An 18,707-nucleotide genomic window follows, 5' to 3' on the forward strand; every position below is an offset into this window, starting at 1 on the left:
ACTCAGAATCTAAATTCCACTTTTTTTCGTCGTGTTCACACGCGAGAGCGGCTTACAAACACTCCTGAATCCTTGGATATAATCTAAAATGCCGTAAAAAGCCACGATAGACGAGGGTGCAGACTTCCGGCACCGACAGAGTGAGTCATGTCCTAGCCCTGGTATATTTTTGTCTTGACGCGGCTGTGACGTCACGAGCAAACTACCTATTCAAAGTATAAACGAATAGATGGTTAAAGAAGACAGGAGCAAACACAACAGCAAAACAGGCAAAACACAGACTGACCCTTAGGAACTTGATCAAAACGAAAAAAAAAAAAACAGACGAACAAAAAAAAAAAAAAGACAAACACTCTACCTGTCTGACGTGAAAGGAAGAGAGGAAGGATGAGGAAGCGGAGGAGGAGGAGGAGGAGGAAGCGGCAAAACAGACAGACTAGAACGGAGAGGAAATGACTGAGGCGGTAGTCATAATATTGATGGCGATGATAATGGTGGTGGTGGTGGTGGTTGGTGGAGATGATGATGGTGATAGTGTGGTAATGGTGGTGATGATGACAGTTGATGGTGGGGACATTAGTGCTGATGATGATGATAGTATAGTGATGATGGTGGTGTTGATGGCAGCTGGTGGTAATGGAGATGGTTGCGGTGATGACTGTTGATAGTGGGAACAAGACCGATGGTGGTGGTGGTGGTGGTGGTGGTGAGAGTACAACAGTGGTCGTGGTGATGACGGCTGCTGGTGGTGATGGCAGTAGTGGTGGTGACAACAGTAACGAGGACAACAGCAATGGTGGTGGTGGTGTTAGGAGAAAGGGATAGTTTACACAAAGCTTCCTGCTGACCATTTGACTTACCTTGAACCCACGGGAGGCGACTGACAACTTTCACTGCGAAGTTACCTGAGAGAGAGAGAGAGAGAGAGAGAGAGAGAGAGAGAGAGAGAGAGAGAGAGAGAGAGAGAGAGAGAGAGAGAGAGAGAGACACACACACACACACACACACACACACACACACACACAAACACACAGCAGGGTTCAGGATTTATATCTGACACAAACACGTGAGATGCATATATGAATTGTTTGGTAAGACTTCTGGCCATTGCATAAGAATTTAGAGGTCAATAGCTTACAGGTTGCCAACGTACATGTTTCTGCAGTCTCACTTAAAAGGCACGTCGGTCCTTTCACCTTTCGGGGCTTAAGTTATTATCATTATTATAATTTGGGATGAATCAGGTAGAGATGACGGGGTGCGGACACTATTAGCTACCTGTTCAGCGGCCCCCCAAACACATGAGACGCAGAGAAGGAGAATTTGAAAGTGAAAGCAATGAGAGGTGGAAAAAAGGTAAACTGTGGTAACCTGGATGTCACACCTGCCCCGCGGTCTCAAGGGACGTATACAGTGTGGTGGAGATGAGCACCGAGGCCACGTGCAGTCAGTTTGAATGTCCCCGACCTTACCCCTTATCACCCTATGTCTGGTCTCTGGTAAAGGGCTGTCACTCACTTCAGACTCAAGGAACAGTGTGGTGGAGATGAGCACCGAGGCCACGAGCAGTCAATTTGAATGTCCCCGACCTTACCCCTTATCACCGTATGTCTGGTCTCTGGTAAAGGGCTGTCACTCACTTCAGACTCAAGGAACAATGAGGTGGATATGAGCAACGAGGTCACACACAGCTATAGCCTATGCCCCCAACTGTACCATTTATCCCAACATGTCTGGCCTCTTGTGGTTAGGTCTACGGGAGTCTTGGCCAAGCTTCCTTGTCCTGGGTATCTTGCAACGGCCCTGACCAGTGTTCATCCTCGTTAATTCTAAGGTCGGAGGGATCTCTTATTTAACACTCTCGTGCTTTCTAATTAGGGAGAACAAATGCTAAACAATTCATTATGTTTTCTTTAATAATCTTCTTAAGCGTGTGTTTGAGACTAATGAGGAGAGAGGTTTACATACCTTTACATAGATATCCAGACCACACAGACCCTATGGCCCAGATTAGGTGGTTTGTCCTTATTAAAACCTGAGTGAAATTATGTTAAATCAAATGCCACCAGGACTTTGTATTTCTACTTTAGTGAATGTTAAGTTGAAGGAAGGCTCGAGAGAGAGAGAGAGAGAGAGAGAGAGAGAGAGAGAGAGAGAGAGAGAGAGAGAGAGAGAGAGAGAGAGAGAGAGAGAGAGAGAGAGAGAGAGAGAGAGAGAGAGAGAGAGAGAGAGAGAGAGAGAGAGAGAGAGAGAGAGTAAAATGCAATGGAAACTATATAATTGGTTCTGTGTCTAGCTAGCGTTACCATCTGATCTACCAAACAGGTGATGGTAGTTGCGGATGCTGCGAGGATGCTACTAACCTCCCCTTCCTATCCCTTTCCACCCTCTCCCCACCACCAGCATCCTCCCCTTCATCCATTGTTGTCCTATTGTGCACCCCAATCCACCTCCTTCCGCTCCTCCCCTTCCCATTCTTCTCCTCTTAGCTCCGATAACCTCAGCGACACTTTCTATTTGTATGGGACTCACGCTCCTCTTCCTGGGGTCTTTGGTCTTCTGCGGGTGTTTGCCCCTTCCCTCTTACACAACCCTGCCCATCTTCCCTTCTCACACCCTCTTTTTTCTTCCCTTGCCCCTTTCTCCCGTCCGTTCCCTTCCATCCCCGCGTTCTTCTTCCCGTCCCACCTCTTTAATCTCTTCTTACTTTACCTCTTCCTCCCCTCTCCCCATTTCTTCTTCCCTTCGCAGCCCCTCTCCTTCCTTTACTGCCCTTTCCCTTCTCCTCCCCAGTCCTTCCTCCCCAGCTTCTCCATTTCCCTTTCCTCTTTCTTCCCTACATCCTCTCTCCTCTCCTTCCCTTCCTGCTTAACCCTTCTCCATCCTCCCCTTCTCCCCTTTTTCTCCCGTCCCTGCTTCTCTTCATTTTTCTCCCCTTACTGCTCTCTCCCATTTTTCTTCCTCTTCCTCCTTCTTCCCTTCTTTCCTTTACCTCTTTCTCCTCCTCCCCTTCCCCCTCCCCCTTGTTCCCTTCCTAGCCTGCACTTATCTTCCCTTCCTCCCTTCCCCCTCTCCTTCCCTCACTCCTTCCCCCTTCCCTCACCCTCTTCTCTTCCTAGCCTCTCTCAGCTTCTCTTCCTTCTTTCTCCTCTTCCCGTCTCCCCTTTATTATTCCCCTTACGTCTTCTCCCTCCCGTTCTTCCCCACCTTCTTCCCCTCTCTTCCTCCCTCCCTGCCATACTCACCACTGTGTACATGGTTTAGTGCACAAGGCAAGGTGGGTCATCAAGATGCTACACACACACACACACACACACACAGTATACTACCCCTGGCTGGCCGATGGTATGTTAATGGTGTGTGTGTGTGTGTGTTGTGTGTGTGTGTGTGTGTGTGTGTCCCTACCTTAGCCTCTACCCTACCACTCTATACGCTCTGTACATTCTCTTTGCCTTGATATTTTAGGAAGAAGTTCATACCAAGGGACACAATGAGCTATAAAAAGATCTTCACCGTGGAGGGTTAATGTTAAACGTATCTATTCTAATTTGTTTTTTTCATGCTGGTAACACTTATGAGATCTTTATTTGTTTAGCTTGTGTTGAGAGAGAGAGAGAGAGAGAGAGAGAGAGAGAGAGAGAGAGAGAGAGAGAGAGAGAGAGAGAGAGAGAGAGAGAGAGAGAGAGAGAGAGAGAGAGAGAGAGAGAGAGAGAGAACAATGCCTCGTAGTAGAACAATCCTAGAATTTCGTAAAGTCGTCACACAAAAAAATAAAACAGACGGAAAAATTTACCTGACAGACCATAAAAGGGACGTGAGTAGCATTGGTGAGAACTATTAATCTCCGTCACACTAACAACAAAACACTAATTTCAGTCTCTTCACCTTTCTTTGTTTTCATTTTTTTCCGCAAGAGTCAAAGGTGTTGGAAGCCTTAAAGTGAAGCCAAGTAGAAGCCCACCAATCACTAGGGTCGCCAGGTGTTCCAGACTATAGTTAGAGGAAGAAAGTTTGTCTTTTTTTCCGTTAAGTTGTGTTGAGGTTTGAGTCAACGGTGCGGGTGGACTTGAAGTTAAGGGAGATAAAGGGATACCAGGTACTGAGGGTGTTAGTTGTTTGTGGATATGACTAAAGAGGAAAATAAATTGTTGAATGCTGCTAGTTTCGTCTCAGTTTATATTCTGTCTGCCCTGGGTCGAAGTTATAGACATGCGAGATGAAGAGATACCAGGTACTGAGGGTGTCAGCTGCTTGTGGCTATGACTAAAACGAAAAAAAGTTAAACCTCTCCCCTTAGTGTGTATTCCTTTTAGCCGGGGTCAAAGTTGTAGCTATAATCTCAGAACGTAATGTGATGTTGGACTACCGTTTATTACAAGAATCAGGTATTATTGGCAATAGCTAAAGAAAAAGCTGTCTATAACTACATTTCACTGAGCTGTATACTTGGACCAGTGCAGGCAGCCTCAGTGTAGCCAGATAGAAGGCCACCAGTTATTATGGATGACAGGGGTTAGAGGCTATGTAAGGAGAATAAAGATAAGTTGTTCGACTCTTGTCACTTTTGTTTTGAATCATCGTTGTGTGAGTGCGCAGGTGTAAGTAGCCTGAAAGTGTAGCTAAACCGAGGAATACCAGTAATTATCAGCTCATAAGTCACAGGTAGTCGTGAATATGGAAAGAGAAAAGGACGTGAGACTTTGTTTTTTCACTCGAGTGTATATTGCATGTAGGCTGAGTCACCTTTGAAACTAAATATTATCCATTACTCCTATTTGAAAACCGGCATTATTTGGGGGAGCAGCAAGATGCGAGATTTCTTTTATTTGTTTGTTTTGCCCAGAATCTGTCTCCCTTACCTTAAAGAAATTAGATAATGAGTGTATTGGTAACCTTAAAATGATGCCAACTCAAGGTCACGAGTGTTAGGTATTTATGGATTTTGAGTAAGAAAAAAGCCTTCAGTCACTTTCCATCTTATCCTCAGTTCAGTCTTACTCAAGGTGTTGGCAGCCTCACAGTGTAGCCAGAATAAGGGGTACCTATTACCATGGGTCTTTGGTGCTCGTTGCTACATGGAGGGCTTACAGTGTAGCCAGATCAAGGGGCATCCGTTACCATGGGCCTCGGGTGCTCGTTGCTATTTCGTGTCTACGTATGGAAGAGTGACCGCGGGGCTTGATGGGGTCTTATTATACCCATTAAAGTTAGCCTTGAGATGCCATAGAGTTTGAGCAACAGCTGCCCTCCGCGCTCCGGGATTCAGGGGTACGCAGCAGTGCAACTTTGGCCTGCAGGTGAGTAAGTCGTGTCCCCTGCCCTCTGTGCCGCTGCTGCTCTCAACGGGTCTTGCATAACCTCGACAGACTGCAACCTTTACTCCTAAGTCTCCGTTGCCACCCCACCCGGCTGTTTCTATGTAGTATGTGTCCCCATCTTGTAGAATTTGCAGCGATCAGTCGAGGTATTCATTTGACAACGTGATACTTAAACGGAAATCATTAACTTAACCGGCGTCCCCGTAATGCGTAGAACGACCTGAGGTAATGGAATTCAGCAGTGTCTAGACTTTTCCTACTTCGATCTTTTTTCATCTCACCTTCACAGCGCATCTGCAACTTTCTCTCCGGAGCACTGTCTGGCGTCGAGTTATTCATATGCGAAGTGGCGCCTCAAATGCCAACCTATTTGGAGCCTTACCCGAGAAGAACCCAGCCTGTGAGAAAACCGGCAGGAGGGTGGGTGGGGAGTTTGGGTGCAACGTAACAGATGGGAGGACAAGGAAGAGGGAACTCGCTGACTCACCCGAAATCTAAAACCCGTATTGTTAAACGTATCGGTACCTCAGATCACCAGTTTAAAAAGAAGAACCCTGTCTGTGATGCTGCCTGTGAGAGAACCGGCAGGAGGGTGGGTGGGGAGTCTGGGTGCAACGTAACAGATGGGAGGACAAGGAAGAAGGAACTCGCTGACTCACCCGAAATCTAAAACCTCTATTGTTAAACGTATCGGTACCTCAGATCACCAGTTTAAAAAGAAGAACCCTGTCTATGATGCTGCCTGTGAGAGAACCGGCAGGAGGGTGGGTGGGGAGTTTGGGTGCAACGTAACAGATGACAGGACAAGGAAGAAGGAACACGCTGACCCACACGAAATCTAAAGCCCAATATTGATAAGCGTATTGGCACCCCAGATCACCTCTTTGCCTCTCGTAGAAGTTGTTGGGATTTTCATGACATGTTTTGTGTTCCTAGATATAGCTTTACACGACTTCTGTGCCGCTGCTGCTCTCAACGGGTCTTACATAACCTCGCCCCAGAATGCAACCTTTACTCCTTAAGTCTCCGTAGCTACCCCACCCGGCTGTTTCTATGTAGTATGTATCCCCATCTTGTAGAATTTGCAGAGATCACTCAAGATCATAAACGGAAAAGTCACCCATGAAAACCCGGTTAATCTTCTCTGTGGCCTTGGGAAATAGTCGTAGTGTGAGTTCGATACGTTTAAGAATATTGACCTAACATTAAAAGAACCATATCAGTAAAATCATCTTTCCTATGTCCCACTTCAGGATGCTGTGGGCGGGGCTGGTGTCGCTGGCGGCTGTCGGGGTGGCGGCTCAGGACAGGGTGGCGTCCAGGGCGTGCTACCACCATCCCACCGACGGAGGCTCCATCTATGACTTCGAGGAGCAAGACATCTTCGAAACCAAGAATGTCTCTTTGTCAGACTACCGCGGCCAGGTGAGTGTGCCCCCCTCCCCTCCCCCTCGTGTGACTATCGTAAACAGGTGACTACGAACAGGTGGATTGTTTGAAGGTTGTGATTTTGTGGCTGTCAAGAGTTAGATTATTAGATGAATATATAGAAAGGATAGAAAGAGGATTGAAAGATAACAGATAGAAAGAAAAGATAGAAAGAAAAAGGACAATAGTTAGATGCTCCTCCTCCTAAGCGTTACTCTTTTTCAGCGGAAGTGAAATGAAGATAGATATTGTTAGATGAATAGATGAATAGAAAGAGAGAAAGGACAATAGCTAGATAATCTTCCTTCTTCCCTTAACTTAATTTTAGCAGGAGTGAATTGAAAATAGATTGTTAGAAAAACAGAATGATAGAAAGAAAGAAAAGAGAATAGCTAGATAGTCCTCCCATTTCCCTTTGTTTCATTAGGAGTGAATTGAACGTCCCCACACGAATGAATAAGTGTTTCTAGGTGTTTTAGGCATTGTGTTTAGTTGAGAGAGAGAGAGAGAGAGAGAGAGAGAGAGAGAGAGAGAGAGAGAGAGAGAGAGAGAGAGAGAGAGAGAGAGAGAGAGAGAGAGAGAGAGAGAGAGAGAGAGAGAATATATAAGGGGAAACAATAAAAAAAATCGCGCAGTGTATTTGATATCAATGAAACAAACCAACAATGAAAGAAAGTAACAAGAAAAGGAAGATTAAAGAGAGAGAGAGAGAGAGAGAGAGAGAGAGAGAGAGAGAGAGAGAGAGAGACTGACGTGTGGTTGTTTCAGGTCGTGCTGGTCGTCAACGTGGCCACTTACTGAGGCCTCACCATCCAGTACCATCAACTGAATGAGCTCCACCAGTCCCTCGGCAACGTGACAGTGCTGGCCTTCCCCTGCAACCAGTTCGGGAAGGTGAGTATTTTTGTTTACAGCAGAGGAGACAGCACAAGGGCACAATAAAAAAGGAAATAATAAAAAAATTCCGCTACTCGCTGCTCCTGTAAAAAATCCGAAGAGGTGGCCGAAAGAGCAGTCAATCACGCGGTTAGTTGTTGTTCCCTGGAGCCTTTCGATAGTTAGGTAGTTAGTATGATTAGCTTTCCATCGAGCTCTAGTGTTAACATCGTGAGCTGAGGCATCCTACAGTGAGTTATTATTCATAGTAAAGGAAACAGCTTGAGGGCAAAAACAAAACAAAAAACTGGAAAAAAGTCCGCTAATCACTGTTCCTATGAAAGATAATAGAATAGAGTAGCCAGAAGAGAGGGTCAGTTTCGAAAGGTGTCTTGATGCTTCACAGATGTTCCAGTTTGTTGTTCATATAATACGTACCTTGATATTGCGGAACTAACACTTGTATACCCGCAGTCTAAGGATATACGGCCATATTCTTAAACATTTCCGCGCCCAAGCACACATGTTTGACAAGGTTTTCGTAAGAGTTTGGGGCATTTCCAGGGGTAGTTTGATGGCCCGATTGTTGTAGTTTGACCCTTCTTCTGTACCATGAACCTAAAAGAACATTCATGAGGATTCGGTTGATCTTTTGGGGCTTTGAAAATAGTTAGTGTGAGGGTTGGAAGCGTCTGACAAAACCGATCTTGGTGTATACGTAAATTGATCACTGCGGCGGCAACACCTGTACACCCACAGTCTAAACGTATACGGTCATATTCTTAAACATTTCGTAGTCCAACCACACATTTTTGACAAGGCTTTCGTAGGAGTCCTGGGCCTATGCAGAGATAGTTCTATGACCCTGGTAGAAGTTTGATCATTCCTTTGTGCCATGAAGCTACTAAAACACTTATCAGAACGCGATTGGTCTCCTCTTCGGCCTTTGGAAGCAGCTGGTGTGAGAGGCGGAAGCGTCTGAGCATACCAACCGAACAGTCATCCCACCCTTGGTTCCAATTTTAAAGTAGTTCGCGCATGCCTTCACACGGTTCCACTGCCAGGACTTTACCTCTAGGCTACTCAATTCCACTAGCTTTAATTTGCGTTCTGTTTGCCACACACGAGCTATCCCTTTAATTTTTTTGTTTTCTCTGGTCTTGGGGTAAATAGTCTCCAGGATCATAGATAGGAACCGTGTAACTCGTCATTATCCTGTTGGACGACTGTGTGTTCTTAGACTATATTGTTATATTTACAGCAAAGGGAGACAGTTCAAGGGTAAAAAATACAAAAAACAGCCCCCCCAGAAAAACACTAGACACTGCTCCGACAAAAGGGAAAAACAGGTCAAAAGAGAGGTCAGTTTCGGGTGGAGAGGTGTCTTGATACTCTCCTTGCTTCTGTTTTCTTGATATCCTTAGAATGAAAAGTAACACTGCAGTCATTCGAAATCTGGCATCTAACTGAAAATGCCTTTGCGCTATATGTAGATTTGCTTCCAATGTTCCCTTAAAGCTAGATTCCTTTGGTGCGGCAAGAAAGAGTAGGGGACGACGCTTTGCCCGGAAGGTTTATTGAAACACCCAATCCATCGTTGTGTCTTCATTCGCTCCGAGCTGCATTAAATCTTGTGGAAAGCTGATATTTTATAGTAGTGTGTGTTGCTTGTGGGCGTAGGTCAATGTAACAGGCGGTGAGATAAAGGAAAAGGCGTCTCAGCAGTGTGGGTCTGTAGCCACTGTTCATGTTTGGTTATAAGAGATAAGAAAACATAGGTTTGGTAAAAAAATTCAAATGCTGTTTAGAAGTCAAAGGTGAACTCCTTCCTGTCAGTCAGATTAAAATATCTACATGTAGCCTGTTTCTTCACCCCAGCAAGAGCCAGCCAGCACCGCCGAGGAACTCATGAACGGGATCAAGTATGTTCGCCCCGGGAACGGCTTCGAACCTAGTTTCCCGCTCTTCAAGAAGATCGAGGTGAACGGGGAGAACGAACACCCGCTGTACACCTACCTCAAGGTATGGTGCTGCTGCCTCCCTGGCCCCCCACCTTGTGCACGCTATGTAGTTAGTTGTAATGGTAGATTTGGGACCAGAAGAGGTAAAGCTCCTCCTGTTTGTTTAATCACCCCAGGAGTTTGCTTACTATCAATAGATTATATGAAGCTGCACCAAGCATACTGTGGCTGCATGAAGAGCAGAGGTTTCTTGTGTCTCCTGTTACGTCAGACTATTGATTTGTCGTAGTGACGGGCATTATGTAGTTCTTTCTAGCATGATAAAAGTTTAATAATGATTTCTGTGCAGCTATTTAAGATTAGTTAGTGGTAGTGTTTTCAAATGGATTTTGGGACTCAAGCAGAGGTGGAGAACCTATTTTCTATCAAGGGCCATTGTGATATTTATAACATTCGTGGGCCAGACAGCCCGTGAGCCTTGCATGGCCCGGCAGCCTGACGTTACCCACCTCTGGAGTACGGCATTGTAAGGCTAGTGTCACACATTCACGATCTTGTCTCCCGACGTTAAAAATGTCGCGCTACCAGACCTAAGTTACAACCATCTTAAATAGACCAAGTCGAAACGACATTGTTGAGACGTTGTTGAGATGGACATCGTGGCTTATTGCCAACGGGTGACAGATGTCGGGGAGGGCGCCGATTGTTTTGAAATTTCCAAAACCGTCGGGGTGTGGCCTGACGTCGGGAGGCATCGGGAGTCAAGATCGTGAATGTGTGACACTAGCCTAAGAGTAGTTCTTTTCTACTGAGTTGAAAGTTTGGGAAAAAATCATTACATCGACATTATATAAAGCTTGGCTGAATTCAAATAACCTTGAGGTTAGCAAGTATGCTGTAACCTGCCCGTCCAGTTATAGATAAAATGAGGGAGTCTTCACCTTCGTACTTCAAACAGATGATTCAGTGTAGCGGGAAGGATATCATAACCAGACAGGTGACAGGACAGGGTAATGAATAGTGACGGGTCTGTCTGCTCCCCAGGCGTACTGTCCGGCCACGCGCCAGACCTTCACGGACCCGTCCTACCTCTTCTACAGCCCCATGAGGACCCAGGACATCCGTTGGAATTGGGAAAAGTTCCTCATTACCAAGAGCGGCAAGCCATTCATGCGCTACGACCCGAGCACCGAGCCCAAGGACATCAGGAAGGACATCACGTTCCTCCTGCAGCAGCCGGCGTAGTGGAGGCGCTCGAGTGTTCTGCCTCTCCTACCGCACATACTCAGGGTCACTTCTTTGTCTTGAGAGGTAGAAATACTAAAATCATGAGAGCGTTTGTTTGAAGAGTGTATGAGTGACCACAGATGAGAGGCCGCATCCTGACGGTGGCCTGGCCTGACGCGATGAAGGCGTCGCCGGAAACCCTGCGGTGGGCGGCGCTGGAAGGGCGGGGCGGCCTGGTCTGGCCTTTGCTCATTCAGCTGGACACAGGCTTCCCCTACTCAGGCCGGGAACAACGTCAGGACTCAGCCTCCTGCGACCGTTGCTCTGACTATCTTCACTCATTAAAGTGCTCAGAGAATGGGTTTTGGTTTATATTTTCTCACTACCGCGACCGTCACTGCTAACGTTACTTTAGTCATGGTGCAGCTCTTCGGGGTATTTCAGTTTTTTAACATGTATGGATTCAAGAGCACCCGTTTGCTGTGTACTCCATTTGACCGCAGAATCAGTGCACACCTTTAGGCAACGCAATGGACCATAACAGTACAAGAGTTTGAGACAGTTCAGGACAAGTGTTTGGGTGGTTGTCAGGGTCTGAATATATTGAAGTCTAAGAGATGGGGACAACGGTTCACCTTGTGGTCTCCCCATAAGCCATTTCCATCTGGGACTGAACCGCTTTGCTGCTGGGCTTGGGAGAGGCTGGTGTCTTCTCCACGGCCTTGGCTCCCGCTCCTTGTGCCCCCGATGAGCTATCAGTCTGGTGCCGAGGAGGAAGTGTGGAGGTGGACCTCACACACTTCTTGGTTGTGGGTTATTTCCATCGAGGGGCGGAGTGCCTGTCAGAGTTCTTGCCGCGGTGGGTAGCAGAGTGGTCGCTGTTCTGGTACAGTTCCTCGTCCAGCAGGAGTTCGAAGTCCCCGCTCTTGTCGTTGGCAGGAATCTTGTTCCAGTGCACGCTGCCGGACGGGAGGACAAGACAATTACTACATAGCTCTTACTTCTTAGCACGGAAGATAGTTTAATAAGAGAAAATGTTGCTTGCTTCTCAAAAGGCAAATTCTGACGCCTCCTACGCATCACAGAGGACAAATGAAAGGACAGACCACCCCACGACAGGAAGGAAGTCACGGTGGAAATCATAATACACACACGCCACTCGTCACAGGGGAGGGGATGCTTACATAAGTATGGTTCCTCGTCTAAAAAGTGAAAGACATATTTTAGTAAAAGCTCAACTACCATACATGAAGCGATGATGCAGCGATGTACAACTATGTAATAAAAATGCCGAGACACGAACTTTGGGACGCCATCTGGAGGAAGAACGATGCTGATGATGTCGTCCACCAGCTTGTACTTCATGATGCGGTCGTTCGCGGTGGTGGACGTCATGGAGGGCGAGGCGTTCACCTGCAAAACATCACCGTCAGGAGGGCAAAGAAAGCATCCAGAAGGTAACGGAGAAAATAAGACAGTTAGTGGAAGGAAAACTGAGGCATACCCGAGGAAAAACCGCTACCACTAAATAGGAATCTCATCCTTCTAAAACTCGTTGTGAACATGGTCATTAGAGGAAGTCACATTTTGTAAAGATCCTATGAAGACGAGGAAAAAGCGTTAGGCAAAGGGTGTGTATATGTGTGCGAGACCAAACCTCAGCTTGAATTATGCACATGACTTATAAACCACAAAAGTGCGTGTGAAACAGGAGCACGCCACCACAGCATCCTTGAAACACCACACCACCACCACACTCCTGCCACCACAGCACCACAACACCACCACAAGACTACCACAACACCTCAACCACACCACAACCATACCACACCACCCCACAACCCACTACCACCACACCACCACCACACTACTACCAACACAGAACCACAAAATCACCACAAGACTACCACAACACCGCAACCACAACACAACCTTACCACACCACCCCACACACCACTACCACCAGCCCCACCACCACACCACCAGCCCCACCACCACACCACCACCACAGCACCACTACAGCACCTCAATCATCCACGGCTTGAGTTGGTCGTCGATGATGATGTCGTAACCGTAGCACTCGAAGCAATGTCTGTCGGAGGCCATGATGGGTGCCACGGCGCGCAGGGAGTGGACCACCAGCCACGTCACGTCCGCGAAGAGCTTGTCCGTGCGCGCCTTGCCCCGCGTGCCCTCAAGATACAGCCGGAGGGTCCTCACTGGCCACTTACCGCCGTGCACGCTGTTGTACTCCTCCTGCAGGGGAAAGAGACTCAGGTATATTCAGACGCTTCCGCCTCTCACATCAACTATTTTCAAAGGCCAGTAAGGAAATCAGACGAGTTTTAATGAGTTTGTTTAGGTTCATGATACAGAAGAAGGGTCGAGCTACCACCAGGATCATTAAACTACTCTCCAAAACTCCTACGAAAGTCATCTGCAGGAGAAAGTGACTCAGGTATTCTCAGACTCTTCCCCGTCCCTCATAAACTATATCCAAAGGCCAAAAAGATCAGTCGGATTCTGTTGTTTGTTTTTTAGGTTTATGGTACAGAAGACGGGTTTAACTACCATCAGGGTCATACAACTACCCCTGTAAGGGCTCAAAACTCCTACTAAAACCTCCTGCAGGGAAAAAAAAAGACTTAGGTTGTTATTTTAGACGCCTCCGCTTTTTACATCAGCCACTTCCAAAGAGTAACAACGCGAGAGGAGGAATGAAGAGGAAACGAAAGAAAATAATAGGAGAAAGGAGGTGACGAACACTTACTCCGTGCTTCTGGATGGAGACGTTGGTGAGGTGGACGAACATGTTGTCGAGTTCCTGCCCCGAGGTGTCGTAGCGAACCGTGCAGAACCGGCAGAACCCTTGCTTGTACATAAACGCCTTCAGGGGCCTGTAGGATGTCACCAGCACGTACCTGAACCACAACGCGACATGACACCACACATATATGACTCAAGGGTCCGTGTTCTCAGGGTCATATTCTTAACATTTCGCCACACGTATTTGACAAGGCCTTCCACTTTTGAGCATTTCCAGGGGGGGTTGTTTTATGGCCCTGGCGGTAGTTTGACCCCTTTTCTGTACCATGAACCTAAGAAAACGCTCAGACGTTCACAGCAGTTATTTCCAGAGGCCACAAAGCAGGTTAGACCGGCTCTCATGAGTGTTTTTTTACATTCATGGTGCAGAGGCCTTGTCAAGCTATCATTAGGCTCATAAAACCACCCAACTATATATACTCATGGAAATAACCCAACCTCTATGAAAGCCTTATCCAATGTGGGTGTGTAAGTCCCGAAATGTCTGTGAATATGGACCTTTTACCCTCCTGCTCTACCACAGTTCAAGCAGCTCCAATCAACCCTCAAGGTCTTATCCCAAATCTTATATACATACACTAGGTCTACTTTTTTGTTTCTTTAATGTCTCAGTATAACGCTGAAATCAAATGGAAGAAGAACAAGAACAAGAAGAACAAGAACAAGAAAAGGAGAAAGAAAAAGAATAGGAAATAGAAAAAGCATAAAAAAAAGAAAACGAGAATGAAAAAAAAATGATAATGATAATGACAATATTGAGGATGAAAAAGAGTAACAAGAAGCAGAAAATGAAGAAGCAAAAGAAGAAAACAAAAAAGCAAAACAAAACAAAACAAACACTATCACCAACACCATATAAAAAAAAACTTAGTACTCTTCCCACGACCCAGTGTAGCCAACCCATCCCAGCTGTAATTCGATCATGCATGGGTGACCTCTGAATGACAGTATCGACGCGGCTCGCCTTCTACGCACCACAGAGGACAAGGGAAAGGACAGCACCACCCCACGACAGGAAGGAAGTCACGGTGGAAATCATAAATCACACTCGCTACTCGTCACAGGGGAGGGGATGATTACAGGGTTTCGGTGTTGGGTTAAATAAATACTGAAGGTGGAGGTGACGAAGAGGAGGAGCAGGAGGAGGAGAATGGTATTATGATGATGGTGGTGGTGATGGTGATGGTGATGATGATAGAAGAAGAAGAAGAAGAAGAAGAAGAAGAAGAAGAAGATATAGAAGAGGAAGAAGAAGAAGAAGATATAGAAGATGAAGAATTAAGAAGAAGAAGAAAAAGAAGAAAAAAAAGATATAGAAGAAGAAGAAGAAAAAAAAGATATAGAAGATGAAGAAGAAGTAGAACAAGAAGAAGAAGAAAAAGAAGAAGAAAAAGAAAAAGAACAAGAAGAAGAGGAAGAAGAATGAAAAAGTAAAGAAGAAAAAAGAAAAAGAAGAAAAAAATATACAGTAGGAAAAGAAGTCACGGTAAAGAAGAAAAAAAGAAAGAAAGAAAAAACATGAACAAAAAAGAAGAGGAATGTAATGACGACAACGATCACTCCACAAAGAACATTCATTTATCCAACCATCCAGAAAAGAAAAAAAAAGACAAAGAGAGGAAAGGAAGCGAGGAAGACAAACTCATAACGAAAAGAAAGGAATATACACGATAAACCTTACATTCTCAGATCGAACTTCTTGCCGCCGATCAAGAGGGGGTTTTCGATGTAGCGGGAAATGACGTAAGTGTCCTTGACGAGAGCAGGGTTGAAGGAGCTCTTAGTGTCCCGAGACCACTTCTTGATCTGCGCCAACTTGTTCACCAGAAAGATTCCTGCAACGTGGGGAGACAGGGATTAATGAAGAAATGCAGGGTACTCTGTAGACTCCTTTAGGCCTTGACTCTTTCTCTTGCAGCTACGGAGGCATCTCAAAGGCAAAAATCAAAAACAGTAAGAAAAAAAAATACGCTGCTCCGACAAAAGAAAAAAGAAAGGAGAGGCTAGAAGAGAGGTCAATTTCGGGTGGAACTGAACATTTCTAAAAGCATGACTAGAGATTAGCTAAGAAGTCTTGGGTACCTACTCTATAGCTTCCTTTGGGTGTTAGAGTAGTGTTGGATTCTTAAAGTAGGATTAAACGCTATTAACCAAGAAATCCAGGGCACTTCATAGATTCCTTTGGGTTGACTAAACATTTCTTAAAGTAAGACTGAACACCATTTTGGATACTTCCGCTTTAGATTTAGCTTCTGCTTGTGTCAGTACTCACCCACTCCCTGAGAACGTCCTGCAGGCTTGAGGATCCACGTGGTGTTGGGATTTCTTCTAAACTCCTCCACGAAAAGGTTGTAATCGGCGGGCAGCATGAAGGTCGTGGGAAGAAAATCCAGGTGAATGTATCTCCCTGTAAAGTAATATTAGTGGTAGTAGTAGTAGTAGTAGTAGTAGGAGGAGGAGGAGGGGGCGAACGAGGAGGAGGACGAGGAAGAAGAGGAGGACGAGGAGGAGGAGGAAGAAGAAGAGTGAGGAGGAGGACGAGGAGAAGGAGGAGAGGGAGGCGGAGGAGGAGGTGGTGGAGGAGGAAGAAGAAGAAGAAGTAGAGGAAGAGGAGAAAACGAAGGAGGAAGAGGAAAAGAAAAAATGGAGAAGGAGGAGGAGGTGGAGGAGGAAGAAGAAGAAGAAGTAAAGGAGGAGGAGAAAAAGAAGGAGGAAGAGGAGGAAGATGAGGAAGATGAAAAGATGGAAGAGAAAAAGGAGGAGGAGGAGGAAGAAGATATCAGCCTCAATATCATCAACAGGCATATACGATAGCAATGTAACAGGTGGCAAGACGTATTGATTTGTCGGTGATTCGATAGACCTTAACTAGGGTACACCTGCAGAAGTTTACCTGTGGCATCTCGAGCGGCCAGCGGTGACCCCTCTCGCTCCAGCTCCCTTCTGTAACGTTTAATGTTCTTCACCAGCAAGTCCTTCCTCGTTAGCTCGTAGTGTGTCGGGAAGTGGTTGATCATTCTGGGAGAGGTGAGGAAAGGGATGGATTGAGTTTGGAGACTGACAGAGTGTATAAATGTATTGGGTTATGTTGTGTGTATGCTGGTGTGTGTGTGTGTGTGTGTGTGTGTTAGAGAGAGAGAGAGAGAGAGAGAGAGAGAGAGAGAGAGAGAGAGAGAGAGAGAGAGAGAGAGAGAGAGAGAGAGAGAGAGAGAGAGAGAGAGAGAGAGAGAGAGAGAGAGAGAGAGAGAGAGAGAGAGAGAGAGAGAGAGAGAGAGAGAGAGAGAGAGAGAGAGAGAGAGAGAGAGAGAGAGAGAGAGAGAGAGAGAGAGAGAGAGAGAGAGAGTGAGAGAGAGAGAGAGAGAGAGAGAGAGAGAGAGAGAGAGAGAGAGAGAGAGAGAGAGAGAGAGAGAGAGAGAGAGAAATTCGCAGAGTCATCACGGACGTACCTAACAATACAAAAAACAAAAAAACAAAACAAAAACTCGACATAAGTAAAACCCGACTAACTCATGCCCTCTTATGAGTGACAAAAAAGGGATGACGGTTCCAATTTGGGAATGCAAACACAAGGAAAGAGACAGTTACACCCTCTCACCAGACTGATACTTACTGGTTGTCGTTCATGCGGTAGCCACTGTCCACGCTGAAGAGGGAGCGGCAAGTCTGAGCGCCAGCCCTGAAAAAAACATAAACCGTTCAGCCATTTACTCTTTACCGCCTGTACATTGCAATCGTATACACCTGCTGTTGCGATAATGTTATTGTGGCTGATTCTCCTCCTCCTTTTCCCTTAGCTATTACATAATCTTACTCGGTCATTGCCGGAAGAATACATCGACTTGTTTGCAATCTATTCACATTCAGTATTAGTCAAATATTGGTTGCTTATTCATAGGTATTCACAGTTACTAGTAGTAATAGCACAAGTCATGCACTCAAAGGCAATGACACTACATAATCTTACCCAACTGTGTCCAGGAAAATATAATACTGACTTGTTTAATTGCAACCTGCTCACATTATCATTTATGTATTAGGGCCACTTCCACAGTTGGGCACAGTAGATTTATAAGCTTCAAAATCCAATACTAAAGTCGACGAAAATTATTTGTATAGTATTTAGTGTTGATATAGAAACTAAGAAATTTAGGGAAACCACAAAGGAAGTATCTTTAGCGTCGGGTGCCAAGCTGAAACATGAGAACATAAGGAGAACATGACCTTAAAAAATCCTGACCATAATGATAGTTTGAATTGGGAGCTTACTAGGACATTGTATTGGACCGTGGAACTGACCTAATTTGCCTATCACCGGTTTTCTCATTCATAGTTACCAGTAGAAATTTAAGAAGAACATGACTTTAAAACTCAACCATAATTATATTGAGCTGTTGAACTGACCTAATTTGCCTATCACAGTTTACTCATTCATAGTTACCAGTAGAAGTTCCACTCGTCATCGGGCCCGACTTGAATCCAACCTCTCTTCTCAAAGTTATTCGAGAGGACCGACTTCTCCATGTCCGTGCAGTATGCGATTCGGGCAGTCATCTTGTTGGGTATTTTGTTATTATCCATTCAAAGCCATCACTATACAGCTTCCTTCCTCTGTGTCCGTTCCCGTCAGTGTCCGAAGTTGAAGGTTAATTCTGCTACCAAAACCGACATTATTGAGGAGAAGGATAAGCCGTAGCGAGTTTTCTGTATCCGTTCCCGTCAGTCTCTCAAGTTAGAGGTAAATCCTGCTCTTAAAACCGACATTATGGAGTAAAAAGTAAACGGTAGCGAATCTTCTGTGTCCGTTCTCGTTAGCTTTCCAAATGGAGGGTTAATTCTGCTTCCAAAACCGACATTATGGAGTAAAAAGTAAACGGTAGCGAATCTTCTGTGTACTTTCTCGTTAGCTTCCCAAGTGGAGGGTTAATTCTGCTTCCAAAACCGACATTATGGAGAAAAAAGATAAACTGTAACTAGTCTATCCGTATCTGTTCCCGTCAGTTTCTCAAGTTAGAGGTAAATCCTGCTCCTAAAACCGACATTATCAAGGAAAAAGATATAGTTCTGCTCCTAA

General features: G+C 45.6%; 1 protein-coding gene and 1 pseudogene across 1 annotated transcript; one reads left to right on the forward strand and one right to left on the reverse strand.

Annotated features, from left to right (window-relative positions):
• The first annotated feature begins 5,147 nt into the window (after positions 1 to 5,147).
• On the forward strand, positions 5,148 to 11,170 carry LOC126994178 (glutathione peroxidase-like; annotated as a pseudogene).
• A 150-nt stretch (positions 11,171 to 11,320) lies between these two features.
• LOC126994177 (polyglutamylase complex subunit TTLL1-like) lies at positions 11,321 to 18,691 on the reverse strand. Its single transcript, XM_050853425.1, has 9 exons — positions 18,075 to 18,691; positions 17,247 to 17,312; positions 16,530 to 16,654; positions 15,909 to 16,043; positions 15,318 to 15,471; positions 13,581 to 13,731; positions 12,836 to 13,066; positions 12,114 to 12,223; positions 11,321 to 11,769 (listed from the first exon to the last, which is right to left on the reverse strand). The coding sequence occupies exons 1-9, from the start codon at positions 18,212 to 18,214 to the stop codon at positions 11,625 to 11,627; spliced, it is 1,257 nt and encodes a 418-aa protein (XP_050709382.1). The 5' UTR covers positions 18,215 to 18,691; the 3' UTR covers positions 11,321 to 11,624.
• Positions 18,692 to 18,707: the final 16 nt, after the last annotated feature.

This window comes from Eriocheir sinensis, unplaced genomic scaffold (assembly GCF_024679095.1).
Source record: "Eriocheir sinensis breed Jianghai 21 unplaced genomic scaffold, ASM2467909v1 Scaffold739, whole genome shotgun sequence".
In the NCBI taxonomy this organism is placed as follows: Eukaryota; Metazoa; Arthropoda; class Malacostraca; order Decapoda; family Varunidae; genus Eriocheir; species Eriocheir sinensis.

What these genes read in the sequence shown, in the direction of transcription:
- LOC126994177 (XM_050853425.1), bottom strand. Translation starts at nt 18,214, where the DNA reads ATGGATAATAACAAAATACCCAACAAGATGACTGCCCGAATCGCATAC. An exon ending in TCTCCATCCAGAAGCACGGA is followed by an intron (nt 13,067 to 13,580) that starts GTAAGTGTTCGT and finishes TTTCCCCTGCAG; the next exon opens with GAGGAGTACAACAGCGTGCA. An exon ending in CCTCCAGATGGCGTCCCAAA is followed by an intron (nt 11,770 to 12,113) that starts GTTCGTGTCTCG and finishes CCCGTCCGGCAG; the next exon opens with CGTGCACTGGAACAAGATTC.